Genomic DNA, 25,500 nt, shown 5'->3' with positions numbered 1-25,500 from the left:
CATAAGTAGTTAAATCGATCCGATCAGGGAGGAGAGCTGATTGGAGCGGAATGTCACCTCCGCCCGAGTCTGCTGTCAACAATATAAACAGTCCGCCTCTCCGCTCGTCTGTCATTTCCCCGGTACTTCCCGATCGGTCCTTAGCTGTACACCTGACAACTTCTCTTACTTTGCCGGTGCTTCTCCGCAAATCACTACTACTACTACTACTACTACTACTACTACTACTACCACTCGCTCCCATCTATAGTTAAACTCATCCTGCATCGGATTCTCCGTGTTCGAAAGATGGCGCCATAGTTGATTTCTAATCCGATCTCACCCCCCTGTATTTGTAAACACCGTGATGTATTAATAAACCCCCACCTCATCCCGAACTATATATCATGCATCACAAACAGCTGAGGGGTAGGGGTACCCATCACTCTCTGTATACAACCCAAATTTATCATCTAGTATCCCTTCCTAGTACCAATATGTCCACCCCGCCTCTTCGCACGGCTCTGATCGGCCTCTCATCCTCGGCTATCACCTCTTGGGCGGCCAGTGCCCACCTGCCGGCCATCCAAAGTACGGCAGGTCGAGAGCTGTACCAGATCACGGCTCTGTGCAACAGCAGTGTCTCGGCTGCGGAATCGGCCATCCGCAACTACCAGCTGGACCCGGCCGCCGTCAAAGCCTATGGTAACCCCGAGGATCTAGCTGCCGATCCCGCCATCGACCTCGTCATCTGCAATACTCGGGTCGACAAGCATTTCGAGACCGCGCTGCCTAGTGTCCGTGCCGGCAAGTCCGTCTATATTGAGTGGCCCATTGCCAGCTCCCTGGCCCATGTGGACGAACTTCTCGCGGTGGCGGGCACCAGCGGGGCGCGCGTTGCCGTAGGCCTTCAAGGCCGGTTTGCCCCCGCCGTGCTCAAAGTCAAGGAGATCCTGCGCTCCGGCCAGCTGGGTCGTCTGCTGAGCACCGAGGTCCGTGGCTTTGGCGGCACCCACGATCGGGAGTTTTTGCCCCCAGGTCTGAAGTATTTCTCGCAACGGGAGGTGGGCGGTAATCCCATCGTCATTGGGTTTGGCCATAGTTCGTGCTGATCCTCTTCTTCCCTGCCTCATTGTGGTGAGCTCAGAGCTACAGTCAACTGACGCTGACATGGGGCATAGTGATCGATTATGTTCAATCGGTCGTGGGGGATGTGGTTGCCGGTACCGATGCGGTGCGAACGCAGATCCAGCGGCCCCGTATTCGCATTCGTGATCCGCAGACGCGGGAGATCGTGGAAGAGACCCGCTCGGACGTTCCGGATTTACTCAGTGTACACGGTATGACTAGGCGCCGGTAGATTCTGATGGTATTGCTCTGCATCGTGCTAACTGGCGACAGGATCCCTGGAAGACTCTCCCTATACAGTTCCCGGGGCCAGCTTAGTCGCCTACTTTGCCCGAGGTCAACCGTTTCCGGGAGACCCCTCGCTCTCGTGGACGCTGAACTGCGAAGCGGGAGCCATCCGCTTGGCGGCGCCGGCGGGGATATCGCTGCAGGCGGATGCGTATGAGAACCCGGCTACTATTTCCATCCACCATCATGCCACGGACACGGTGGAGGCGGCGGAGTGGACGTGGTCCGAGGAGCAGTTGGAGGTGCCGGTCAGGGCCCGTTCTGTCCAGCGGACCTTGATTGATTTTGCCAAGGGCAACCCTGACGGTTATGTGTCGTTGGAAGACGCCGCCGGGCGGGCCAGGCAACTGGCTCGGTGGTTGGATGCTTCTGGAGTTGATAATTAATACGGAGGGGAACCGTGTTGTTGTGACTGATAACGCATACTATAGCAGAAAGGACGGTCTACATAGGACAAATGGATATATTTTCGAAAGAATTTGTTCTATATTATCCCACGTAGAAAGAGACTACCTATTGATATTTTCTTCCACTTTCTAACAGAGAAGAAAACATCGACGAATATCGCCTATCGGACCAAGCTCCACAATACACCTCACCCCCCCAAAGCAAAGTAACATGTCCCAATCTGCTCCTTAGACCAGCTCTTCATGAACCCCTCCCAATCAACCGCCTTGACATCCGGATAACGGGCATTATCCAGCTCGGGCCCAACCAAGGTCTGCCAATTGAGCCAGTAGTAGTAAAAGAACCTATGAAGCAACAAAAACTCAATCAGTAATGACCAATACAGCTATCAACGGCTTGCCATATAACTTACAAAGACATATACTTGTAAATATCCTGAGGATTCTTGGTCCGCAGATCATGCATCGTCTTGTACAAGTCTTCAAGAGATCCGCGTTTCTCCAGAGTCACCGGAGCACCGTAGACCTTTTCATAGGATTTGGCAATTTCCTGGATGTAGCCCGGCCTCCGACAACTAGGACAGAGTCCCACTCTCGTTAGAAACGATGAGTAAATCAGAGGCAATTGAGTCCGACTTACACTTCAACACCCCCTTTGCCTCCGCATCCAAGACCACCTTTGCCGTATACTTGGCCGCATCATCATAGGTAGTTCCCTCCATGATCTCATTGCTGTCCCCCCAGTACCGGAAGGTATTGGACTGAACATCGACAATGTTGAAAAACGGACTGAAGATGGGCTCCATAAACCCACCGATGAGAATGTGTACTCCCGCTGTCACCTTCTTCGTGTCGAGGTAGTTCTTGATGTGGATCATGGGGTCCTTGGGAAATAGCTCGCCTAGCTTCAATTTGGTGTAGTCCAGGGCCCAGTCACTCGCGACGTAGCGGGGAACATTGGCCGATTCGCATGCGTCGATGAGAAGTTTCTGGCCATCTATCATGAGCTGGTCGTCGCCGAGGTAGCAGCAGACAACGACGTCGCAGCCTTGGACGAAGGCGGCGATGGCGTCCTGGTCGAATGCGGTGTCCTCGATGATCTCAAGCTTGGGGGACGATTTCAATGTCTTAGGGAGCTTGGATGGGTTGCGGCAGTATCCTCTGATAGTCAGGGAGTCGTCACCAGTTTCAAGGAGGTGGGTGAGAAGACGGCGGGCGAATTTGCCTGTGATTCCTGCAATTCCGACCTTCATTTTGATGGTTGTTAGATGTTGATGATAGGTTGAGTCGAGTGAAGTGTCTGCAGTGAACATATGGATTAGGTGGTGATAGTCTAGAGCCTACTTGAGTCCTTTATAGAGCCACTTGTGGTGCTGGTTTGTAAAGCTGGTGCCGTTCGGCGACAATAACAACCCCGAGCTGATTCTGGTAATGCGGATTTGGATTACCAAGTCAACCCTCGAAGTTAGATTGATTCTCTTAGTACCCACATGGCATATTATGTTCCAATGGTTTCTACGCTTATCAGGAAGAGCGAAGGAGCATAACGAGGCTTACGGCCGATAGCACTTTATCTATTGAAGACTTGCATTGTTCCTAGCTGGTCTGAAACGTAGGTCTCTTGTCCACCGAAGGTTAGAGAGAGGCGGTTAGACAACATAATCCGAAAGTGCAGCATCTAATCGAAATGGAACAGCAGATTAAAGTAGCATGATCGTAGAATGTACTCAAATACTCCCAAATTTATCCAAACTACTACGATACTAACTATTTGCTATGGGACGACCTAATAAACCCACGGAATGAGACGATATTTCACACGCGATTTGATCGCCTTGTACTCATCACCGTACTAAACACACTCATTAGCCTTTCTTCCCCTCTAGTCACTATGGAAAGAGTCTTACCCTATTTATCAAATACGCATCCAGCACCGGCACCCCACGGGTCACAAAGTCATAGAAAAAGAACGAAAAAGTCACCGCCGCCAGGGGCAAACCGCCAGTGACCAGGGCATAGCCAGCGCGCCAGATGGTATACCCACCGTAGTTGATATTGGTGGCGAGGGAGAACAATCCACCACCATACGGCTTGCCCTTGTTGGCGGGATCTTTCTTGAATGCTGTGCGTTGGAATTCGGAGACGGCTTCGGTTAGGATTCCGATGAGATAGGCGCCCGCACCGATGGCGACAACAGGATTCGCGAGTAAGAAGTTGGACGAGTTGCTCAGAGAGAAGGTGCTGGGCACTTGGGAGGTCACAGTCCAGACGGAGAGTAGGGTATTAATGGAGTTGACGATGGTGTTGAATGCAGCGATGGTGATGGCGGAGGAGACGGGGGTCTCTTGCTCGGAAACGAAGATCATGGTCGCAATCTGCTTGATGCTGCTGCCAAGGGAGAGCAGATTCACGAGACTGTAGTAGGGTTGAAGACCTGTGAAACTATTGAGGGTAAGGATCTGGCTTGTTGGGACTGACTGCCCCCCGAGCCTTTCGATGGCTTGTGTAGCCCATCCCCGGGTCAGAAGGTGGTGCTGCCACCAGACATCCAGGGCACGCAGCCCGATGAAGATGCTTCGGCCGACGGGGGAGGCATCCTTGCGCCGGGAGACGTTGTCACGCAGGGTAGCGGAAGGCATAATAGTAAAGTTGTTCAAGTACTTGATAGAAAGAGAGTAGAATGAAGAAAGTCTACACTGAAGGGACCCTAGTGAAATGCGAAGGTCGCTTGTGCTCAGCTGTGAAATGGGCTATTGCTAATCTCGGGCTTGAGATCAACCCCGAGGACGGTTGGTGACGTAATTTACTGTACTTTACTAATACGCGTAATTTTCATAAGGCCGAAACTCTAGTTTGCTGATAAACTAGGTTCTATATTTGATCTTCAATGTATAAAAAGGGTTGATGGTTAGAATACTTCACATCATGACTACTACACATACATCATCATCATGACTGCTGTTCTGATCACCGGTGCAACCGGCAAACAAGGGGGTGCGCTCATCAGGAATCTCCTTCTCCGAAAGGCCCCCTTTGAGATTCTCGCCGTCACCAGGGATCCCTCTTCCTCGTCTGCCCAGAAGCTGGCCAGTCTATCCTCCAATATCAAGTTAGTTGAAGGTGACCTGGATAACCCAGCGGTCATCTTTCGGAATGCGCAACGCTTAACGACGTCTCCCATCTGGGGTGTGTATAGTGTGCAGGTATGTCAATGGGGTTGATTTTCTGAGGGTATAATGATAACTATCACCCATACTGACTGTGTTCTGACAGGCGGCAATTGGCAACAAGGCCGAAGAAACGCAAGGAAAAGCGTTAATCGACGAATCCATCCGACAAAAGGTCAAATTCTTTGTCTACAGTTCGGTGGACCGCGGCGGCGAGGAGCACTCTTACCAGAATCCCACCAAGATACCCCATTTCATCAAGAAACATAATATCGAACACCATCTGGTCGACCACAGCACGGAGGGCAACATGGACTGGGTGATCCTGCGCCCTGCGGCCTTCTTTGAGAACTTGACTCCCGATTTCTTTGGCAAGGTCTTTGCTACATGCTTCAAGATGGCATTGGCTGGAAAACCACTGCAGCTGGTCGCCACAAGCGATATTGGATATTTCGGCGCGGAAGCATTCCTCAACCCAGACAAGTACAAGGGCAAAGCGCTTTCGCTTGCTGGGGATGAACTCAACTTTGAGGGGATGAGATTGATCTTCGAACAGAGGACCGGGCAGCCACTGCCTACGACATTCCGCCCGGTCTGCTCGTTATTCATGGCCATGATGAAGGATATGGGATATATGTTCCAGTGGTTCCGAAATGAAGGATACAAGGCTGATATTCCGAGGTTGAGGGCCATCCATCCGGAAATGATGGACTTTGCGACCTGGTTGAAGAAGGAGAGTGGATTCAGAAAATAGCTGGATTTGAGAGGCATATTGATGTACAGTATGGTATAGCGTATAATATTTTAGTTGATAGTATGAACTCATAATTTCTTAACCAGTATAATGAAAAGAGGAAGAAAAGGGGATTCCGAAAGTCCAACATTATGTCCAAGATTATGATATATAGTATCGTACATCCACTGTTCAGCCTTAGCTGCTCAGTATCTCATCATCAAAGCTCATCATGTCTGGCCTCATCACTCTTCCGCATCTTAAGCAGATTCTCCCTCCGCTTCAACGCCACCCTCGCGGCCCCCTCCGCCACCATAGTGATCTGCTTTAATGAACCACGGATAGGAACATCCTGCCCGACGGCCTTCTGTACGGCGCGATGCAGAAGCTCTCCATCGAAGAAATCAGTCAAGACAATCGCAATGTCTACTCTCTCGTAGTTCGTAGATTTTCTCTTTCTGTGTGACTCCGTCCGTTCTATCGCTAGGTCAGTCTCAATGCGAATAACGGGATTCGTGGTGTCAGGGACATACCTGCGGTAGCTTGCAAGTAAAGTTGTATATTGCTTGCCAAGCTCTCCACGTATGCGTCTTCAGCTGCCGTGATCTGGCTCCGTGTGAGAATCAGGTCAGGGACGTTCCCATGCGCCCACCAGGAGTCCAATTGGAGCGGTAGTTCATCGAGCATCTCTTCGTCTTCATGAACCTGGTTACCACCACCGTGCCGATCCTCTAGCAGCGGCTCCAGCCCTAGCAACAGCTCCACTGCTGGGTCGTATCCCTTCAACGTCAACCTTGTCTTCAGCACCGCGAGGGTCAGAAATCCATCGTCATCACCGGCATCAACCAGAGTCTTCAACTGCGCATCATCCCGAACAAGCTCATTTACCAGCCGGTACTGGATCTGCTCCCCGCTCCACGGCATCAAGGGAAGATACGGATACACGGCTCGGCGGTGGCGGCGGTGCTGGTGCGTCCCATCGTACAGCTGGACACCACAATGATATTGTCCCTGGTGGACAACTAGCACACGAGCATCCGGGTCAAGCGTCGGATTGAGGTAGTGCGTGCAGAAGGAGCGCGGGGGCACGGCGCCTTCGGGGATCGCAATTCCCGCCCGCCGTCCGGCTTGAATCACGGTGTTTTTCAGCGTGTCGCTGAAGAAGTCCGGCACGCCGACCACGGCCCAGGTGATGTTGACGCTGTGGGCAGTGAAAGCAGTGGCTTTGAGCTCGGAGAAGACTTCTGTGAGTGTGTCGGTGAGTTCAGATTGAGACAGCTTCTTCTCGATTAAGCCGCGCGAGATGAGGAAGGACTTGATCTGTGACTGAATAGAGACGGGGACAATCCCGTAGACACTGTTGGAGATCGAGCGGATTGAGGCTTGAGTCCAGATGACATATGGGTTGCTGCTAATGAGGAATTGCGCATCGATCAATTTGAACAAGCTCCCGACAACGCTGCTTAGAAGCGCCAGTGGTGTCGGCCGAGATTCTCCCTGCGGCGCAAGCCCGGATTGCCGAAAGTGATCCAAGGCCAGTTCCCTAATATAATTCTGGTACTCCTCATGATTGACCACTCCGAGCAGGGTGAAATTGTCTATAGAATGGGCATAAGAGGCGGAGACAAGGCGATGGCCGAGGTCGATGCCAATGGGTTCGTTAGGAGGCGCATTGTCGCAGGTCTCTTCTGCTCCAACCGCAGTGGAGACGCACCACCACAGCAGGACCAGAAAGAATTGCGAGATGATCATATCGCGGCTGAAATAGGTTCTAGGTGGTTAGACTTTTTCTCTCCGCGGCTGACGAGTGGTTAGCCTCTTTTATATGAGTGGAGGTGGCTAGGCAGAATCGGAGCTAAAGTCCTTCGTGCCTGAAGCAAGTGGAACCCAATCGATAAGGGTCCGTCTGCACCCGAACAAGTCTAGCTCGTATTGGATGGCAACCAAATATATATCCAGACAATGCTGCTGGGAGATACTGCATATTTCCATATACCCAGCAATTAAGTTCATGATGAACTCAAAGTCCTTTATTTCTATTCAACGATAATTTCACCGGGGAGATGATTGTTTAAGCGGTACCCCAAGGCTGCCTGTAGCCACTGAGATGAGTGTCCAAGCCGACCTGTTGTAGGTTACACTACGTAGTCACTACAGAAGATAGTAGCAAGCTGAAATGAAACTCAGAAGTGCCTGTCAACTACTGTATGTACTCTCAAAATATATCAAAGAGGGTCTTCACGATCACCACTCCGAACCTTGATCTCTCATTTGTGCCCCAGTTTGCTCACATTGTGTTCTTTCGTTCGAAGCTTCTCTGCCTGCACACAATGTTTTGTATTGAGAAGTGAGCTTTGAGTGAGATCAAATCCGAGGGAAAGACATGCAAGCAGCACCGATGCGATGGGCCAAGAGAACGCCAAAATCCTATAACATCTAAAGATGCTCATCACAATCAGACTCGCAATCAGTCTCACATCCTTTTAGATGCCGGCGGAGACTGAGCAGCCCGCGGGCATCCAAATTGTCCGACCAGCTCGCGTACCAGTCCAGGAACTCCGGGATCGAGTCAAAGCGCGGCTTCCTACCGTAGAGCACGTGCGGCTCGAAGACGGGAGTCACCTCATCCTCCATAAATACCACGCGCCACCCCCACTCCCGAATATTGGGGGCGTCTGGGATGCCTTCATCCTGAAAGTCAATCCCCTCCATATCCTCCTCTGGACATTTCCGGCAGTAGAGGTACGCACTGTGCCACTTCGGATACTCCCCCACGTAGCCAGTGCCCATGATCACGCCCGCCCGGACCTCCAGGTCCTCATCCGGGTAGGCCGGAATCTGGACCTTGTTGATCAGGGCTGAGTTCTCCCCCTCCAATTTCGCCCGCAGCCGCGCGCACTGCTCGCGCACATGTGCGTGGTACTGGTCTCGCTGCTCCTGCGTATCCAGGTCGGGGAGGGATCCATACCGGCCGCGCAGCACCCAAAGTCCCGCCTCCAAGGGGGCGACGCCCGAGTGGCGAAAGTCCGGGTCTTCCACCACGTGGGCATACGTCAAAAGCCGGCCCAGCTCCTCACAGCGCGGGATCGGCTCCGCGCCTAAATCCTCGCCCTCGGCGGCCGCCCACTCCTCCGCCTGCCGTTGGAACACGTCCTGCAGGGTGTCGAGAAAGATCTGGCGGGCTTCCGGCGTGCGGAGCCGCGGCGGGTGGACCCCGTCCATGGCGAACAGCGGGCGTGTGTCCTCCGCCAGCAGCGCGGGCACTGCCGCCAACTCCCGCGTCTGCCGGAACTGGTTGCTTACATGGCGCGCGTCGGGGTTGCTGTGACCGGCCATTCCGTCGCGGTCTAAGTCTCGGAAATGGCGCCATCTCTGCATCATGCGGGTTCGCTCTTTTTCGGTCGCGAGTCCGCGGGCGTTGATCTCATTGATGCGGTCCTGGATGAACTGTCGGTTGGCGGCCGCCATGCGCGTGCGGAACCGATCAACCGCCTGCCGCATGGTTTCATCCGCGTCGAGAGACAGCGGGTTGGTGCTGATCGGAGTGTTCGTTGACATGGTGAATGAGAAGCCAAAGTTGCGGGGTTAACGCAACTGGGAAAGAAAGAACAATGACCAGAAAGAAGAAAGAAGTTCTGAGAAAGGAAACTCGAGTATTTTAGCCTTCCTCATCACGTGCCGGGAACCGATTCTGAATCAATTATATACTAGCTCTAAAAAATGATATTCACCGCAAGATAAAATCAACAATTTTTTATTTGTTGTTATTTGTTGTTATTTTTATTTTTTATTTTTATTTTTTGGAAGAAAGGGAAAGAAACGAAAAGTACCGTCATTCTTACGGTAAGACCCTGACCACCCTTCGGGAGAAGTGAGGGTCTCAGGACCCTGCTGCAAATGGGAGTTGGAAACTATCGACGTATCCGCTACTGCCCCCACTTTCATTTATTTTTTTGTTTTTGCCCAATACTATCATAGTTACGGAGTATTTGTTGAGACTTGAGAGGCTATCTCTGCCTTTTGCCTCCTGCCAGTAGAGATATTCCAACCCAATGTCATAATGGAACTCCGAAGGTAAATGATACCAAACATGAAACCCCAAAAGAAAATGCCCTCGCCCCCCCAATATTTACAAAGATATAATTTCCAAATGAAGCAATGCAAGGAAGTCAATATACCCCTTAGGAGACCAAGAGCTCTTTACCGAGGTAGTAGGTCACGCAGCCATTTGGCCCTGAGTAAACAAATGTCCCACCATAATAGTCAGGATCCACGATGGGATCGTCGCAGGACTCTAAGATCTCTTGGATCCAGGTCTCACAGGTCTGAGTCATTAGGAAATCGGCCCGGGTGTGACAGCCGGTCTGGTCAGAGGCCCAGGCCGCGCTCGCAACGAGGTTGGTGTTAGGATGGGTCCAGATGTGTGGATCATCGCCGATGTGCAGGGTCTGGCCGGCACAGAGTCCCACGCGCGCCAGCTGGTACTCATCCGACGTGAAGCTCTGGTGGAGGTGATCTTGACCTTCCGTATCGCGGAAACAAAGTGGCTTGGTGTCTGGGGGAATCGTGGGTAACGAGGTCGTGGCAGTGGTCGTGGTGCTGGTGGTGGGATGGCTGGCCATGCTGGTACTGACGGCAGTGGGTTCATCGCTCCCTGCACCCGCGGGGATGGGGGCGGGTCCTCCTAGAAGGTCACAGTCCGAGCAGGGCTCCATCTCCGAGTCCAATGGACAGCCCAAGACCTCGGTATAGACCCGGGAGTCGAGGAAGCTGATCCCGGAAAAGTCGGCGCGACGCGATAGACCGGGGATCTCATGCGGCTCCTCCCAGGTGCTCATAGACGCATTGCGAGAAATGGCTCTCTCATGCGACTCTTCCTCTGCAGGTGAACTAGCGCTCAAGTCGCGCTTGCGTCGATAATAAGGGAACTGTTGACTGGGGGGCGCATCGTAGATGTAGTGGCTGCCGTCAATCTGGGGTACCACTGCTTCCGGCGTCCCAACCGTCCGAGTTATTCCGTCGGTATCCACAAACTCCAGCTCCCAAGATCCGAACGGAAACTTTCCAACGTAGATCTTCTGTCCCGGCCCCGAAGGTTTCACACCATTCAGAGAAAAAGAGGGAGGAAATTGAGGAGGCATGATCGAGGTGACGGCCTTATATACCGGGTTGGGAAGTGCCAAGCTGACAGGATCCCAACTCAAAGTATGAGCCCACTTGCGATTTGGATAAGCAGGGTCATCAAACCAGAGGTCCCACTCTTGCATGTTGGTATAACCGGCCTTTGCGGCGGCTTTTGCATCACCTTGAAGTACCCGGTTGACTAGAATGTAGCTTGGTCCATATGCTTGGGCACATTTATTGTCGCAGTTCAGCCACTCACTAATGCAATAGTCCGCTGGCAACGCTTGACCTGAGCCACTCGAGACCTCAACACCTAAACCTCTCAGTTAGCCCGACTTGTCGACCAATGGTGGAATCAGAATCATAGGTAGACGGACAATAAGTAGGGTGCAGGTTCTTTGAAACTTTCTTGACATATTTGATGAACTTTCCCATCTCCGAGCCATGGTCGCTATTCTCAGCCTGAGGGATTAGGCGTAAGGTCGGTCGATCGTAGTAATTGGCTGTTTGTTTCACTCCAGTGGCGCTGTTACCAAACGGATACTCTTCCACTTCGCAGCCTTTGTGGAGAGACTATCAGTATAGTGCTGCAAAATTATACAAATGACGTTCGGAGGACTTCCTACTCACCCACCAGACCCCAGCCGGCCTTAGGGCTCACAGTGTCAGGGTTCTCAAACGCATATACATCGTTGCGCCCAAAGCCCCCGTCATTGTCGTCAAGTCCGTGTGTCTCCAACCATCGGGCGGTAGCATGGATTCCCTTCCCTTGATAAGTGAGTATTGAAGGGGCATTCTTCTTGTCCATGGCAGAACGAGCGTTATTGCACACGTTGGGCCATCGATCAACGTCGCAGTGGAAAATCGCGTCGCATTTGTCATTCGGACCAGGCGGTTTATACGAGTCCGGCTTAAGGGGACATTTGGTCTTGCCACGCTTCGTCAGTGCCTCGCCACACTCGTCGGCGTAGCAGTCAATTTGATCCAGCGTGGCGTCGAGATCGTCCATCGCATCTTTCTGGCATTCCGTCATCTGATCTTCGGCCTCACTGGTGGGGAACTCGCAGGTGATCTCTCCAGTGGTAGAGTCCCAGAGAGGGAAATTACCATTTCCGCAGGTGCCTTGTTCGCTGCTTGGAGCATCCCTGCTATCAGCCATGCATTGCCCTGGGTCCTCGGGATCGGTCGGGCTGGTAGAACCGGTGCTGGAGGTGGAGGACGACCGATCTCCTCCACATGCACCGTTCCCACAGGGCGAACAGTCTTTCTTATAGCACGGAGGATCAGTGTTGGGTAGCGGTATCGGAGGGATCTTCAGCGGGTCCGTCCCAGGCAAGCACATCCCGGCAGGGAGGGTGATCGAGGACGGCAAGGGCACATGAGGCAGGAATGTGGTCAAGGGGATCCCCGATCCAATAGACCGGCATGTTTTGCGGGGCTTCCGAGGGCTATTGTCGTCGTTGTTAGATCCGGAGTTGTTGTCATCAGAGGCGCCAGTGACCTTGGATCCGGAAGACGAGCTGGTTATAGTGGCAGTAGTGACGATCGGAGTGGTGGAGGTGGTTGTGATCAGCTGACCATCCTGGCCAATCTGGGTTACTGGAAATGCTGAGTATGAGGTATAAGTTGTAGTAAAAGTCGTCGTCATCAGGGGGGCTGGAGTAGTCGTCGTCACGGTACCGACGGAGGTAGTAATGATCGGAGTACTGGATGTTGTCGTAACCAACTGACCATCCGGATCGATCTGGGTCACTGGGAACGCCGAGTATGAGGTGTAGGTTGTGGTGAAGGTGGTAGTGATGATAGGAGCCAAAGTAGTGCCGGTAGTCGCGGAGGTGGAGGTAGGGTTTCCAAACACTTCATCGGGGTCATAACCCCCGGGGATGGGAATAACAATCGGAATATTTGGCAAGAAGCCGGAGGGGAGCGGAATCCCCAGCGGAAGCACTACTCCCGGCGGAACTTCCACCGGATTGGTCGTATTCCCACCCTGTCCACAGCAGGTACCCGTCAGAAGACGGAAAAAGTCACAAACCTCGTTGCAGACCGCTGGGGAACCGGCCGGGATGTTGTTGCTTGAGGCGTCCGGTCCAGTCGTAGGAAGGGCGAGGATCCCATCAGTGCACGCAGCAGAGAGGGTAAAGGTGGCCGAGGGGGCGAGGGAAGTACAGGGCAGTGGTTTGATATCCACCGTGTCCGGCGTGGCTCCATCACTACTGCCGTATGGATTTGTCGCGCAGGCTCCGTCAGGACAATACCCATGGCTGCAGGTAAATTCACAGAGGGGCCCGTAGACAGACGCATCCAGCCCCGTGCCTGCATAGCCGCTCACATTCTGCGTCGGAGGAGGCAGCACCAGGGCACCCTCGCCCGTGCATGTGCAGGCGTTGATCGGGCAAAAGCCGTATCCACAGCTGAAACTACAGAGACCTGCCAGGTTCCCTTCCCCCGTGCCACTGACACACGCTGGGGGCGAGAAATCCGACACCGTGGGGACGGTCAACTCAACCTCGGTGGTACCACACGCCTCTGGGTCACAATCACCGTAGTTGCAGTTGAAATCACACAGGCCACTGTAGCTCGCGTCTTCACCCGCCAAGGGATAACCTCTGATTCCTGTGGCCTTGGGCAAGGGTCTTTGTTCGCCCATGGCGGTGCAGACACAAGCACCCACCGGGCAATATCCATAAGAGCAGCTAAATCCACAGAGTCTGGCAAACTTATTCGGTCCCGTTCCGTTGACGCAAACTTGCTCACTGATCGTCAACTCCGGAGTGGCAGAGATGGTGGTTTCCGCGAAATCGGTCCCCACCCAAGGATTCCAGTTCTGGATGCCCCCCAGACAAATGGAAGTATCAATAGATTCGCCTTCCATCGATGCAATCACCGCGCCGTTGCGCGAGATAGTCACAACGACCTGGCCAGTATTCCCATTGAACGGGACACTGCCGCGATAAATGCCAATCCCGCCATCGGGAGCATCGGACCAGGTTCCCTGCTGGACTACGCCGCCAATGCTCACAGAGACGTCGGCTGGAGATCCCAAGAGAGCTGAGTAGAAGACTCTATCCTTCAGGATCTCGGTTGGGGGGAACTCAATCTGGAATTGGCTCACAGTATTGCCACTGGTTCCACCGTTTGTGCAAGCTGCAGCTGGGGCTCTGCGAAACCAAACCTGGACGCCTTCCTTGGTGATCGTAGCCGTGCCCGTTTTGTAAAGATCAATCAGGTAAGGCAAGAATGATCGCCAGTCGTCATGTAGATAACCGGCAACGTAGTTGTAAGTAGCTTCACCGATATCGAAAGCAGCGTAGGCATTGTCGTATAAGGGCCCGATGTAATGGGACTCGCCATAATCATTCCATGAGATGATTTCCACCCACTCCGGCTGGAGATACATCACTTCCTGCCAGCGGTCGAACCACAGCCGATCACCATTCCATAGCCAGTTCTTCTTGTATCCAGGAAGGTTGGTATAGAACCAGGGCGAGACAGGCATCATGTACGGTTTCCCGTCGAGATACTGCATGTAAGACGCATCTACATAGGTATCCATATCATTGGGTCCCCATGGCCACCCCGCCCAAGAGAATAGGCCGTCAGGAACCCCTGGAGAAGCCTCAAGCGCCGCCTTCGCACCCAAGGAAGACCAGTCAGGAACAAAATAACAGCCGGTCTGCGCCTTGATATCGATCCAATCCGACGCACTTTGCGGCCCTTCGAAGGTCGACACGAAGGGCTTTCCCTTATAGTGGTAGTAATGGCTGTTCGATCCATATTTGGTGAGTAGGTCAATGACAGTGCTCTTTGGCCAAGCACCATTTCCCGCATAGTCAAAGGAGAAGAATAGTTGGAAGCCTACGACGCTGGCTGCCTCAAAAGCATCTGCAAGTGAAGGTTCATTCGTGGAGTCACCGTACGCCATATTCAGGGCAAAAGCATCGATGTGCGATTGCTGCGCGAATACCATATTGAGTTCCCAGTCCTCAATCGTGAAATTCTGGGTGTTGGTGACCTTGATAATAATTTCAAGTTAGCGGCGGTGACCGGTTACTGTGAGATGATTCTCTGATATTTACCATGAAATGCGCAAAGACAGCCGCGGCCTGCACGCGGCAGGCACCCAGCCATATGGCTAGAACGCTTAGGAGCAACGAGCCCTTCATGCCAAATGCCTGGCCAGTAGAGGTCCGAAACTTATTTTGTAAACTACTTTCGACGGAGATTCTGACCCTCTATATACGTACAACTTTCTCGAGCTTCACATGTTGCTCTCTGCCCCTGAGATCAAAGTCCCCATATCTATGACCAACAGAAACTAACACAGTGCCTCAAATGATCCATGTGGCCCTCGGCGCCAACTCTAATATCGACCTTGCCCTGGGAAATTAGCATCTATCCGTCATACCTCAAGCCAACCAAATCTGGTATTGTGGTTGTAATTAATCGCCCCTCCTCAGATACAGAACGGAGCTGGAGAGAGACTGTGGAGTCACTGATGAGACAATTCCCAAATGAGAAATCAGCTCGTTTGCATGCAGACGCGATGACAGGACAAGACTGATCGGACACTGGATCAATGCAGAATCAATTGACAGTGTAGCATAAAGCTTGTCGACATCGATAGACTTGAAGCCAAGTCCGTTGTGAGACTTACCCGTGCTTTCGCACTTCTCATATCCTCGGGATCGCCGCAGACAATTGCAGTTCAGGTACGAAGTAACTATCACCAAAACAGTCATAACCCTCGAGTCGGAAAGGGCACGGATCAACTTGTATCAGCCTAATCGACATCTTTCGACCGAAAGAAAAAGGCCGGATCCCGCTCAAAGTCATAACGTTCATTACACCTAGGTATACTGTACCTGTATTATCGCAGACGAGTAATGTGCTGTACATGTACCAATACGTCTCATATACTCCAAATGTACTCTGAACCCTGGATGAATGAGCTCAAGAGCTGCTTCCGATGGAACCCTTCGGTTCCACCTGTCCAATGAATTGGATTGCGTTGTGATAGTCAGGGTTCATTAGTACACTAGCGCGCGCTAACTTCGGATACCGGAGGGCTCATAAATGAAAACAACGAACCCCTGGTTAGAGTGGCAACCTAAATCCATAGCTCTAGATCAAAGCATGGTTGCCTAGTAATCCGATTTGTTGGCTCTTCTAGGAGAGATGAACCTCCCCTGAAAAGTGTCTCGGATGAAGGGGAAATCTCTGCGCACCCTAAACTAAGTTCGACTTAGTGGCGCTTGACCGGTCCACTTCTTGACCAGAGGCTTAAAACCCTTTTAGCAAGGCATCTACTCCAACGTTCAAGAGGATAGGCTCGCAAATAGGACAAACTAGTTTAGACCCTCGTCGGGTTCTCCTAGGACGCTCTCACCCTCCGAGCCACGAGCATCATGAGGTCCAAGACGCTAACAAGACGACCACTAGTACTAAGTACCTTACAGTACTATCGGTTAATTCTCGGAAATACAACCAATGTAGGATATATTATATGAGGTCCAAGTATAGCCGTAGTCCTTGCCCCATTTCCTATTTCTTTGTACAATCGTCTTCACACCTTGATTGCAAGAATGGTATCGAGGCCCCCGCTGCACTGGATATGGTCCATGCTGTGGACAGGGGTTACCACCTTAGCCATCCTGGGCTCACTGGTTCCTGCAACCGTTCGCTACAGAGAGAACACCGCCGAGGTGCATCGGATCCTGGAGATATTTCGCAGCCGAGGGCAGCTCTTCGTCGAGACTTTCCCACCTCTGTCCTACCATTTAGCGGCCGGTAAGTCAGATTAGTCTCGCCCCATACCATTAGTCCTTGTTCCATCGATACTGACCAGCGGTATTTGAATTCATCCCAGCTAACCGATTATGGCTTTTGGAGTGGATCGTTCACGGAGCGCATGCTCTTTTCGTGTGGACCCTGTTCTATACAACTCATCCTGTTCGGTTGGGCGCCTCAATCGGCACCCTGAGCGCGGTCCTCCTTTCGGCCGGACTGTATTTCCAGCGCAGCGCAGGGCATCCACACTCTTACGCTCAAGAAGGGATGAATGCTGTGGAGGGAAGTCGGGCACTGGGCGAGACAATTGCTTTGTCCATTGTCCTCTGGGCACGAGCCCGGACCGGACCGCTTCGGCGACTGAACTCTGCCGGCGTCTTTGAGTGCCTGCTGGTGATTTGTATGTGCCTGGGTCTATCACTGGAGACGGGCATTTACTGTCTAGTAGTCCTCAATGTCCATCGAGTTTCATGGTCATGGTCGTCGTTTGGAGATCTCCAAAGACATCCAGCAAGTCTCCCTGATTCTTGTAAATCCTTATATGACAGAATTCTGACTCGGGTACTGATGGCAGGCGAGCGTGGTTTACAGCTTGGTCGCAGGGTGGATTCTGCAGGGAGCTGTTCTGGTGGCTACTCTCACAGGTATCTTTGCTGTCACATTTCCCTTCAGTGAAACCTCGTTGGGCGGCAATTACAACCTACACTACCTACCGGCTTCGCTTCGGCGGGAACTGCGCCCTGCAATAGGTGCCTATTCTCCCGGAATCTCAGAAATGGGCGGCCGATCCTTTCCGGTACATTCCCTGGTTCCTGGAGCTCCAATCAGTCTCTATATCCCCCGTGCGGGCTTTCTGTGGACCGACGACCTTGCATGGGATATCAATTCCCATAAGTTTAATCGGAAAGCAATTCAGCCATCTGAGAGACAGTCAAGCACCGTCGATGCCATCGAAGAGCATCTTGCGCATGTAAACGACAAAGACTCACGGATTATCTTCTCGGACGAATTCAATACCATTGGTCAAACCCCTTCGTCCTGTGACCTGCCTAGAAGGTGACTGATGTATTTACAGGCCCGTGGTTTTTCGACCAGGTCCTGGCTGGTGAATATGACCCCAGCGACCCCGTTGTTGCTGCTCGAATCTGGCCAGGCCAATTAGTGTACCTGCGCCAGTTTCAGACTGGCGAATACGTTACTGTCAGCATGGATGGACTCACCCTCAGTGACTTGTATGATAACAATCTCGATGACGAGGTACGGCGCTTGCATATCAGGTAAGTGAGCGAGCTAAATCTGTCTCTGGAAAAGTCATGGTGGATCTGTATAGATGCTGAGAATCATTCCGTTTGTGGTTACAGTGCAGACGCACAGGCATCTGCTCTGTCAGAGTGGCAAATTCTGTATGACACACACCATGACCGCGGTGTTCGTCTATGGAACAAAGCAGCCAACTGCTATCTTGCCACAAGCTACCGCACCTATCCCAACATGCATGCTCGTGACTCCAATGACACTGTCCTTGAGGTCCTACATCTCGAATTAGAAGCATGTTGTACCTATCCGCCTTCTCGTGCTGCCTCGACCTTTTATGTTGTTGATGGTGCGCCCTCCTTTCCGTTTTTCCCTTCTCCCGTTCATTCGTCTCCTCATTCTTGAGAACTAATTCTCGCTACTGCATGATCAAGGCGTGTCAAAGCCATCGAGACCTTCGACTTGGTTGCCTCCCTCTACTGGGCGACTGGCCCTATACGAGACGCGGCTGCGGGCACACGGTGCCTTCACGATTGACCTGATCCGTGCGATGTGGAACCTGTTTTCCTTTCGCCGGCGACATGCACACCTGCAAGACATGTCGTTGAATCTGGCGGGACTGCATATCGGAGTTCCCCACCCCCAAGATTGGAGACATACCTTTCAGACAATCATTGCAGGGGGTGTCCTCTTACATCTGGGACAGTTACTGCGCGCCCAGCGAACCCACACCCCTGCGCGCAAGCGACACCTATCCCACGAATCCGGTCCCATGCCCCAGGTACAGCTTTGGTATCTGGTAGCATATCTAGCCAAGACAGCAGTAGGTAGCGACGACCTCTGGGATTGCCACTTTGCATTGGGTCTGGCGTGGATCACCATTATCGATGGCCTGAATCTTGTCCTCCAAAGTTAGTGATTTATATTGCGGCGAGGCGACCTCCATGGGTTCTGAGCAGGAGAATAAGATACAATGTTAGGTAAAACACAAGAAGTCAAGAGATTATAACTAGTGTAAAGGGGAAGTTCAACTCAGTATTCAGAGAGAACGTCCCGTTTAGATTCGGGTCTACGAGAGTCGCACGATAGTAGAATAGTAGAGCGACCACGCTTCTCTTTAACCGCCCTTTGGTCCCGTTGAGGTAATTCAGCCGTGGCCATTACTTGAAGTGGCCCGCCAAATATAAACTTATTTTCACCAATTGCCAAGAACTAATCATTCGCCAGAGGACCAAAATCTCCCTAGTGTAGTTGTGCTTATACTAATCAGTGCCATTCCCGAATCAAGTGGATCGGGAATAACCGCCAACGGTATAGGGTCCAAGTCACACCTCTCGGTTGTGTATAAGTTATTGTAATACATCGTATGTGTCATGTAATCGAGCTTGAACTTGAAGTCCGCTTCAAGTGGGTTCAAAATTCAAGACTAGAACGCCTGTAATGGACGTGTATCAATACAGTCGTACTCGTTTGCGGTTTGAGACTCCGAGCTTTGAACTAGCTCTGCCCTAACAGCGAGTCTAAGTCCTTTTAGGAAAGTGTATATAGAACTTAGACACACTTCTTTCGTCCGTGTAATGTTTAGTTTCTATCGTACGACGTAGACAGTCTGGCATATGTTTTAGTCTCCAAAGTACACAGTGACTTCTTCCTGTCGAATGCCTCGGGGCCCCCTAACTGAAGAATTTTCTCTTCCAAGTAGTATGATCCGGCCGGCCCCTTTTTCTTTGGGTTAAACCACCACAACTTAATAATAAGGCTATGCCTAATTCTAGTACAAGCCTTCATGAGAAATAAGATACTTCATTCTTCCTACCAATTGATAGAACCATTCTACCCTCAAAGATAATGTTTCTGTTGAAAGCCCTTAGTGTTTTGCTTGCTGTGGAAGCAGCGCAAGCATCCTCACCACCGTGCACCGAAAGCATCCTCAATGACACAATCTCCTTCTTCAGCCACGCCCCTTTGACTTTCTCCTATGATGTCAACAGCACCTCTCTGTGCGCAGCTCGGTGTGCGCGAGTTCCGATTTGCCATGCCTGGCTGTACTCTACCTCCGGCCGGGAGTGTCAGTTATACCGCCAGCAGCCGGTTTCCCAGTCCTACAATCCGCAGTTTGTATCCGGAATATGTGGGGAGCCATCAGAGCGTATACAGAAGCCAGCAGTTTCTCCTTCCTCCTCTCTTCCCTCCCCGTCGGCATCCGCTCTTGCGGTCCGTGGAGTAAGTCTTCTTCCCTCGACCCTGATGCCCCTTTTCCTCTTCTCTACCCTCCTCCTTATGGCCCCTAGTCCCTATACTTTATGATCGTCGCTCACTGTTTCCCCCAGGCCTTGCACGATGGGACCAACCCAGCATCAGCTGTGAAGCGTGACTCCGCTGGTGATGATCATCATCATCATCACCACCACACCCATCGTCGCCATCACCACGCCCACTGAGAACGGTGTGAAGAGGAGAAGGTACATTATTTGCTCAGACGATAGGTCTTAGCATGTGAGTCCAGCATTATAGTAGCAGACGCTTCTTAAGAATCGCAACCCGGCAACCACGCTGACCGCAATAAGTCTGAGAATGTCTACAGTCATTTATCAAACATTACCAAAGGTTTTGCCATTATAGAGAGCATTCTGTAGTTAGAAATTTGAGTAAACTGCAGCGTTGTTTCATCTCTGTTATTATCATACCATTATCCGTTCTGAATCGGGTGGGCCCGGTACATTAATCTTATATATTCGCGTAAGGGGCAGTATGTCTAAGGTCATGATAAATACCAAATCCCCTACTTCCAATCAGGGCAGGGGTGAGACAAGGTCTGCATTAAAATGAACACACAGCCCATACATTGGAGCCACAATGCTACGAAGGTATATAAGAATGTATTTTTGCTTTTCGGCAACCTGCTTGCAAGCAAATGCTGTATATAAACATATATAACGCCAAATCAACTTCACACCAAACCTTGCAAGCGTGTTGAGCTTTTGTCTGGGGCATGTCAAGCTGACGGAACACCTGAGATGGTTACCAATCGGGCAAGACCACGGATTCTGGTTAGTTTCGACGCAAAAAGCCAGCATGTACGCATCTTCTATTTCCTTCCGTTTACGTCGACCGGTGAATGATTTCACATATAGAGCGTCCGATTTCTTCTCGCCCTGGTTACTCTTCGACAAGACAGCGTCATTGCATATGATGTTATCAGCAGATTCTGCGCAAATACCGTCATCGATCGGCTGTCCGTGAATTATTCTGCTGGACCAGCTCGCATGCAACTGCTACCGGGATACAATTTTCATCACTGATCTCAGCTTCCTTGTTCCCCTGGCAGTATCATTTGTCGAAAAAGCGGTCTGTGCCGGCATAGCATCTAAATACCCGGAGATGCGCTACTGCCTTGGTATTTGTTTATGGTCCTACGTCTCTTTAATTCAATCCAAGCGCCGCCCAAACCCTACCTGACAAAGCACATGAGCTATTAGAAGAGTGGACGGGAGAAGTTAACGCTACTCGTGATCTGAACCTCGTGATCTGTCTCCGTGGTAGAAAGAATGGAGGTATTGCGAGATGCTTTGGAACCATCGGACCGAGGCGGAAAAACTAGGCGCACTATATATGAGGGTCCAACAGGGAACAGTTTGACCAAATTGTAGGATTGAACCGGTATCCGCATCGAATTGCCCCGTTGGGATGCGTTTCGACTTCAGAGGAAGAGGAATGACGAATGAAAAGGAACTGGTTCGGCTAACTGCAGAGGCTATCACGGTGATGCATTTATCAGACCAAGAGGTGCTTAGATTCATTCTATAGCATGTCTGATACATTCGCCATCAAACTATCCTCCAAAGACGACCAGCCAGACTTTCCCATCGCCCTCAGTATATCCTGTGCGCGGGCATCCGGCCCTATCTCATAACGAAACGTTTCACCCGTCCCTGGTAGTTCCCTTGGAAGCTCGCGATCAGGGAACGCCTTCCGAAAAATGGATACGACTTCATTCCACGTATCCACAGATATCTGCGTGCTTTTCCCGGCTTGGTGCTCTAAAAAGGAGGAGAACGTCGCTGCCTCGGATGAGGACGTGTATACGAATCGCGTTATGGTGTCTTCTCTCGCTGCGCTGACGAGGAGGTTGCGATTTGTATCAATCACACTCGTGATCAAATCAGTTCTGTGGCCAAGGATTGTGGCGACGTGAGCCACGCCAGAGACGCCTGTGCATGGCGATTAGGCTTCTGATCGTTAAGAAGGCTGTATTGCTCAATCCGCAGTTGTGGAAGACTCACCCTTTACCGCTTGGTCGAACGCATCAGGAACTGTCATGTCTTCTACCTGGACAAGCTCAAAACGATCGACGCCATATTTCTCGCGAAACAGGTCTTCGACCCATTGGTTCTTCGATAGGTTCCGTACAGTCCCGCGGACTCTATAGCCGTGCTGTAGGAGCTGATCTGCCGTGTGAGAGGCTACATAGCCATTGACACCAGTCACTAGAACCCAGGAGCCTTTCGGAATTTCAGTATTAGTGAAAGTTTGCTCCATTTTGTGACCGTCCCAACCGGAGAGATAATTTCAGGGATAAGGCCACCCCTGTCTATATAACAGTGACCTTCCCTAGCCTGAGCAATAGGGGTAGAATGCGATGTCATTATTAATATGTCGTCCATTTCGGCCCCGATGTCGAAAGATGAATGATCCTGCGTGATTGACTAACGGTGCCACTCTCGGGCTTCATTTCAATGCCGAACCTTGAATGCATCACTGCTTACATAACACGCTGTTCATCTAGAGTCGAGGTTTACTGGGGTTTGCGGTTTTGTCTTTAGTTGATATACGCGGATATCTGTTCGCATATAGATCTGATGGAGAGGGATTTGACTAGACGCAGATGCCGGCGTTGCAGCCAGAAGAAGATCGTATGTGACAGATCTTAGCCTTTGCGCGGATTGCTCCAAGTCGGCCTTGGAGTGCGTATTGCCAGGCCCCGACCGTGCCCCACGACGCAAGAATATCAACCATGGGGTTCTTGTTAACTCGGCATCCCAGCTTGACACTATGCTGCGTGAGGGCAACATTCGCGATACTGACACAGGACCCCTTGCTGACTGACCGATCCTGGACGGTAGTACTCAAAGCGGTTACCTGTTGGAGAGGCACAGATTTTCACAATGATGAGATACCCTCGAACTTAGTATCCCGTCCTATGACGCCAGCTGCAGTGGTACAGCGATGCATTTGGGATGGAGGAAAGGGAGGACGGTCGAGGGTGATAGGCAGTCAAAGAGAGGTTCGCCCAGAGGGGAACATCGACGCGCAGGGACACAAACAATATTACTTCGAGGGACAGGTCCTTCTCTTCAGGCACCCTTCCAGCAACCATATTACATATTGAGTTAAGTACAGCCAAACGTAGTCCACAGACCTCAGACATCCTCATCATGATATATACACCTATCTACCTCAACGTTCTTTTATAAAACCCTCCTCCCAGGGAACCCCTACTGCACAACAAACTGAGTAGAATGGTCCTTGTACAGCACACTCGAGTCCAACGTCTCACCCGTAGTGGAACGGATAAAGTCAATCTGCAACGCCGTCGAGTTAAGAAAACGCAGAGTGCTGTAGCTGTAGTCATCGGCATAGGCAAAAGCCGTGTACGAAGGCTCGGTACCCACGGAACTCAGACCCTCGATGTTGCCGGCACCACCCGCGACGATGTACATGGGCGCCTTGGGGTTATTCAGGCCATTGGGATCGGCGGTACCGTTAACCACGGGCTGGAAGCGCTGCGAGTTGTGGACGTGGCCAAAGACACCCAGGTCGACGCCATACGTGTAGAAGATGTTCTCAAAGGCCTCCTGGCAGACATCGCAGGCGTTGCCGGAACCGGTGGTGTACCAGGGACGATGACCGGCCACCACCACCCAGGGAGTTACCGTGCGGTCGACACTGGCCAGGTCGGCTTTGAGGAACTCCAGCTGCTCGTTGCTGAAGCCGAATGGGCCGGAGTCGAGGCCCGCTGAGCCGTCAGTGCCGTCGGGAGCATCACTGAAGTCCGTCTCCGTATCGATCATGGTGACGTGGACCATGCCGTACTCGAAGGAGTACCAGAAGGGCGGCACGGCGAGACTGCGCGCCTTCTCGGCGAGGGCCTGCGCGGTGGTGTTGGTGGATTGAGATGCAAACGCGGTAGGGACGGTGGCATCGAAGCGGTGCAGGAAGTCGGTGAAGTTCTTCTGACCCTCCGGGCAGAGTTTGTTCAGGTAGGGAATCTCGCTACAGTCGGCCTCGTGGTTGCCGGGACCTGGCATGTACAGACGGTTGCCGGAGATGGGCGCCAGCTGGTCGTAGAAGCGCTCCAGGATGGACTGGTAGGCATCAGAGCCGTCCAGCAAGTTCCCCAGGTCCTCGTACCAGTCGTCAGCATAGGCAAAGTCACCCGGGTGAATGACCAGCTCATAGTCGTCGATGGTATCGGCCAGACGGCCAATGGTGGTGTGGTTCAGATCGGGCTCGACGGTGGGAATGTCGGACTTCTTCGCCTTCCGCGAGGAGAGCGTGTAGCCATCGGTGCCGTAGACACCCAAGTCAATGATCACGTCCATGTTGAAGGGGGTGGTGTCTCCGGGGGTGCGCGGGCTGAGGAACTGTCCCACGGTCGAATTGCCGGACACGATCTTGTAGTAGTAGATGGTGGCTGGGGTGAGGTCGGTCAGGTAGGCGACGTTGGACCAAGTCCGCGACGTCGAGTAGGTGGTCGACTTGGTCGTGCAGGCCTTGGAGTCCAGGTTACTGCTTGAGGTGCCATACTCGACACAGCTCTGGTTTAGCTGCTCATACGTGTTCCATGCGACGGAGACAGCTGAAGCGTTTGATCGTGAATGTCAGCGTGGGCACTCTGCTGCGATAGCGATGGACAAGGTTTTTACTAACAGTTAGATCCATAAATTGCCAAGCGCTGTTGGTAAGGAGTGGTCTTGTCCTCGGGGATGGTGGGATAGTCGACTGCCAGGGCACCCGCCGCGAGGATAGGCAGCACCTTGGTCAAGGCGAGAAGCTTGGACATGCTGGCGCGAGTTCGGGGCAGACACAAAATGATTTGACACCCGTGGAAGACGTTCCGGAAAAGCAACCAAGGGGGGCGATCGCAAAGGTGTATTTAAGCTAGTAATCCAGTGGGCAGCCGCATGACCCAAAAGCAGTGCGTCCCAAGAGTAGCACGTGGGAGGGGATAGATGAGGAGAAGCGGTGCCTGAAAGGAATGCATTCCATCACATCCGGAGAGACTTTCGGACGATGCTGCAGAATAGGGTTATTTGGCAACGCAACGTGCGCCGGCCCGCGCCTCTGCTTGGAACCTTGGTCAGGGAGGAGTGGCCTGTTCATTCCCGCCTCAATTAATTTCAGTTCTGCAAACTTGACAGACCACAACCAAGGAGAGCGAGTGAGAAGCGTGGATGAAGGCGTTAGTGCCGCACGTGGGATCGGCGGCGGCTGTCACTGCTCGGGAAAGAGGCGCGTTCAGGAGTGAGGAACCGAGGCTATTCCCGTCCGCATCCACAAGGGGATTTGGCTGCCGTCGATCACTCGGTCGGAGGTCCGCCGGCGATGGACTGACGCTACATTTTGGGAC

The 25,500-nt window shown here is 52.1% G+C and overlaps 12 protein-coding genes across 12 annotated transcripts; 4 read left to right on the top strand and 8 right to left on the bottom strand.

The window, feature by feature from the left end:
* Window positions 1-401: 401 nt before the first annotated feature.
* On the top strand, window positions 402-1,871 carry ASPBRDRAFT_156098 (Gfo/Idh/MocA family protein). The gene is made up of 3 exons (XM_067619398.1): window positions 402-1,080; window positions 1,161-1,319; window positions 1,381-1,871. Exons 1-3 carry the CDS (start codon window positions 477-479, stop codon window positions 1,779-1,781), a joined length of 1,164 nt encoding a protein of 387 aa, XP_067477036.1. The 5' UTR covers window positions 402-476; the 3' UTR covers window positions 1,782-1,871.
* Window positions 1,872-1,905: 34 nt separating this feature from the next.
* On the bottom strand, window positions 1,906-3,055 carry ASPBRDRAFT_678154 (NmrA-like family protein; the record flags this gene model as incomplete). The annotated part of the gene is made up of 3 exons (XM_067628958.1): window positions 1,906-2,147; window positions 2,216-2,393; window positions 2,443-3,055. The coding sequence occupies 3 exons, from the start codon at window positions 3,053-3,055 to the stop codon at window positions 1,991-1,993; spliced, it is 948 nt and encodes a 315-aa protein (XP_067477035.1). The 3' UTR covers window positions 1,906-1,990.
* Window positions 3,056-3,394: 339 nt separating this feature from the next.
* ASPBRDRAFT_208511 (uncharacterized protein) lies at window positions 3,395-4,503 on the bottom strand. Its single transcript, XM_067621831.1, has 2 exons — window positions 3,710-4,503; window positions 3,395-3,654 (listed from the first exon to the last, which is right to left on the bottom strand). The coding sequence occupies exons 1-2, from the start codon at window positions 4,439-4,441 to the stop codon at window positions 3,589-3,591; spliced, it is 798 nt and encodes a 265-aa protein (XP_067477034.1). The 5' UTR covers window positions 4,442-4,503; the 3' UTR covers window positions 3,395-3,588.
* Window positions 4,504-4,713: 210 nt separating this feature from the next.
* On the top strand, window positions 4,714-5,796 carry ASPBRDRAFT_640152 (uncharacterized protein). The gene is made up of 2 exons (XM_067628445.1): window positions 4,714-5,005; window positions 5,076-5,796. The coding sequence occupies exons 1-2, from the start codon at window positions 4,754-4,756 to the stop codon at window positions 5,721-5,723; spliced, it is 900 nt and encodes a 299-aa protein (XP_067477033.1). The 5' UTR covers window positions 4,714-4,753; the 3' UTR covers window positions 5,724-5,796.
* On the bottom strand, window positions 5,764-7,477 carry ASPBRDRAFT_181161 (uncharacterized protein). Its single transcript, XM_067619938.1, has 2 exons — window positions 6,236-7,477; window positions 5,764-6,179 (listed from the first exon to the last, which is right to left on the bottom strand). The coding sequence occupies exons 1-2, from the start codon at window positions 7,452-7,454 to the stop codon at window positions 5,923-5,925; spliced, it is 1,476 nt and encodes a 491-aa protein (XP_067477032.1). The 5' UTR covers window positions 7,455-7,477; the 3' UTR covers window positions 5,764-5,922.
* Window positions 7,478-7,891: 414 nt separating this feature from the next.
* Window positions 7,892-9,458, bottom strand: ASPBRDRAFT_45062 (uncharacterized protein). The gene has a single exon (XM_067625319.1). The coding sequence runs from the start codon at window positions 9,258-9,260 to the stop codon at window positions 8,139-8,141; it is 1,122 nt and encodes a 373-aa protein (XP_067477031.1). The 5' UTR covers window positions 9,261-9,458; the 3' UTR covers window positions 7,892-8,138.
* A 67-nt stretch (window positions 9,459-9,525) lies between these two features.
* ASPBRDRAFT_640139 (uncharacterized protein) lies at window positions 9,526-11,139 on the bottom strand. The gene has a single exon (XM_067628444.1). The coding sequence runs from the start codon at window positions 10,967-10,969 to the stop codon at window positions 9,884-9,886; it is 1,086 nt and encodes a 361-aa protein (XP_067477030.1). The 5' UTR covers window positions 10,970-11,139; the 3' UTR covers window positions 9,526-9,883.
* A 1,917-nt stretch (window positions 11,140-13,056) lies between these two features.
* ASPBRDRAFT_97292 (putative alpha-1,3-glucanase) lies at window positions 13,057-14,841 on the bottom strand (the record flags this gene model as incomplete). The annotated part of the gene is made up of 1 exon (XM_067629541.1): window positions 13,057-14,841. A coding segment is annotated over one exon (1,785 nt), but the record flags the coding sequence as incomplete, so codon positions are not given.
* Window positions 14,842-16,322: 1,481 nt separating this feature from the next.
* On the top strand, window positions 16,323-18,890 carry ASPBRDRAFT_678148 (uncharacterized protein). The gene is made up of 6 exons (XM_067628957.1): window positions 16,323-16,616; window positions 16,696-17,016; window positions 17,261-17,638; window positions 17,692-17,893; window positions 17,978-18,219; window positions 18,305-18,890. The coding sequence occupies exons 1-6, from the start codon at window positions 16,412-16,414 to the stop codon at window positions 18,784-18,786; spliced, it is 1,830 nt and encodes a 609-aa protein (XP_067477028.1). The 5' UTR covers window positions 16,323-16,411; the 3' UTR covers window positions 18,787-18,890.
* Window positions 18,891-21,671: 2,781 nt separating this feature from the next.
* On the bottom strand, window positions 21,672-22,409 carry ASPBRDRAFT_31688 (uncharacterized protein; the record flags this gene model as incomplete). Its single annotated transcript, XM_067622926.1, has 2 exons — window positions 21,672-22,081; window positions 22,154-22,409. 2 exons carry the CDS (start codon window positions 22,407-22,409, stop codon window positions 21,672-21,674), a joined length of 666 nt encoding a protein of 221 aa, XP_067477027.1.
* A 262-nt stretch (window positions 22,410-22,671) lies between these two features.
* Window positions 22,672-23,312, top strand: ASPBRDRAFT_640035 (uncharacterized protein). Its single transcript, XM_067628443.1, has one exon. The coding sequence runs from the start codon at window positions 22,885-22,887 to the stop codon at window positions 23,257-23,259; it is 375 nt and encodes a 124-aa protein (XP_067477026.1). The 5' UTR covers window positions 22,672-22,884; the 3' UTR covers window positions 23,260-23,312.
* ASPBRDRAFT_45061 (purple acid phosphatase family protein) lies at window positions 23,049-25,228 on the bottom strand. Its single transcript, XM_067625318.1, has 2 exons — window positions 24,801-25,228; window positions 23,049-24,729 (listed from the first exon to the last, which is right to left on the bottom strand). Exons 1-2 carry the CDS (start codon window positions 24,931-24,933, stop codon window positions 23,366-23,368), a joined length of 1,497 nt encoding a protein of 498 aa, XP_067477025.1. The 5' UTR covers window positions 24,934-25,228; the 3' UTR covers window positions 23,049-23,365.
* Between the last annotated feature and the right edge of the window lie 272 nt (window positions 25,229-25,500).

This window comes from Aspergillus brasiliensis, assembly GCF_001889945.1.
Source record: "Aspergillus brasiliensis CBS 101740 unplaced genomic scaffold ASPBRscaffold_9, whole genome shotgun sequence".
NCBI classification, from domain to species: Eukaryota; Fungi; Ascomycota; class Eurotiomycetes; order Eurotiales; family Aspergillaceae; genus Aspergillus; species Aspergillus brasiliensis.
Note: the sequence above shows the minus strand (reverse complement) of the source record. Positions and strands in the feature narration are given on the sequence as shown.

What these genes read in the sequence shown, in the direction of transcription:
- ASPBRDRAFT_678148 (XM_067628957.1), top strand. Translation starts at nt 16,412, where the DNA reads ATGGTATCGAGGCCCCCGCTGCACTGGATATGGTCCATGCTGTGGACA. An exon ending in TGAGTGCCTGCTGGTGATTT is followed by an intron (nt 17,017 to 17,260) that starts GTATGTGCCTGG and finishes CTACTCTCACAG; the next exon opens with GTATCTTTGCTGTCACATTT. An exon ending in GGACGAATTCAATACCATTG is followed by an intron (nt 17,639 to 17,691) that starts GTCAAACCCCTT and finishes ATGTATTTACAG; the next exon opens with GCCCGTGGTTTTTCGACCAG.
- ASPBRDRAFT_640035 (XM_067628443.1), top strand. Translation starts at nt 22,885, where the DNA reads ATGGGGTTCTTGTTAACTCGGCATCCCAGCTTGACACTATGCTGCGTG.
- ASPBRDRAFT_640139 (XM_067628444.1), bottom strand. Translation starts at nt 10,969, where the DNA reads ATGCAAGAGTGGGACCTCTGGTTTGATGACCCTGCTTATCCAAATCGC.
- ASPBRDRAFT_640152 (XM_067628445.1), top strand. Translation starts at nt 4,754, where the DNA reads ATGACTGCTGTTCTGATCACCGGTGCAACCGGCAAACAAGGGGGTGCG. An exon ending in GGGGTGTGTATAGTGTGCAG is followed by an intron (nt 5,006 to 5,075) that starts GTATGTCAATGG and finishes GTGTTCTGACAG; the next exon opens with GCGGCAATTGGCAACAAGGC.
- ASPBRDRAFT_181161 (XM_067619938.1), bottom strand. Translation starts at nt 7,454, where the DNA reads ATGATCATCTCGCAATTCTTTCTGGTCCTGCTGTGGTGGTGCGTCTCC. An exon ending in TTACTTGCAAGCTACCGCAG is followed by an intron (nt 6,180 to 6,235) that starts GTATGTCCCTGA and finishes ACCTAGCGATAG; the next exon opens with AACGGACGGAGTCACACAGA.
- ASPBRDRAFT_45061 (XM_067625318.1), bottom strand. Translation starts at nt 24,933, where the DNA reads ATGTCCAAGCTTCTCGCCTTGACCAAGGTGCTGCCTATCCTCGCGGCG. An exon ending in GGCAATTTATGGATCTAACT is followed by an intron (nt 24,730 to 24,800) that starts GTTAGTAAAAAC and finishes CAAACGCTTCAG; the next exon opens with CTGTCTCCGTCGCATGGAAC.
- ASPBRDRAFT_156098 (XM_067619398.1), top strand. Translation starts at nt 477, where the DNA reads ATGTCCACCCCGCCTCTTCGCACGGCTCTGATCGGCCTCTCATCCTCG. An exon ending in CGTCATTGGGTTTGGCCATA is followed by an intron (nt 1,081 to 1,160) that starts GTTCGTGCTGAT and finishes CATGGGGCATAG; the next exon opens with TGATCGATTATGTTCAATCG. An exon ending in GGATTTACTCAGTGTACACG is followed by an intron (nt 1,320 to 1,380) that starts GTATGACTAGGC and finishes AACTGGCGACAG; the next exon opens with GATCCCTGGAAGACTCTCCC.
- ASPBRDRAFT_45062 (XM_067625319.1), bottom strand. Translation starts at nt 9,260, where the DNA reads ATGTCAACGAACACTCCGATCAGCACCAACCCGCTGTCTCTCGACGCG.
- ASPBRDRAFT_208511 (XM_067621831.1), bottom strand. Translation starts at nt 4,441, where the DNA reads ATGCCTTCCGCTACCCTGCGTGACAACGTCTCCCGGCGCAAGGATGCC. An exon ending in ATGCGTATTTGATAAATAGG is followed by an intron (nt 3,655 to 3,709) that starts GTAAGACTCTTT and finishes GAGTGTGTTTAG; the next exon opens with TACGGTGATGAGTACAAGGC.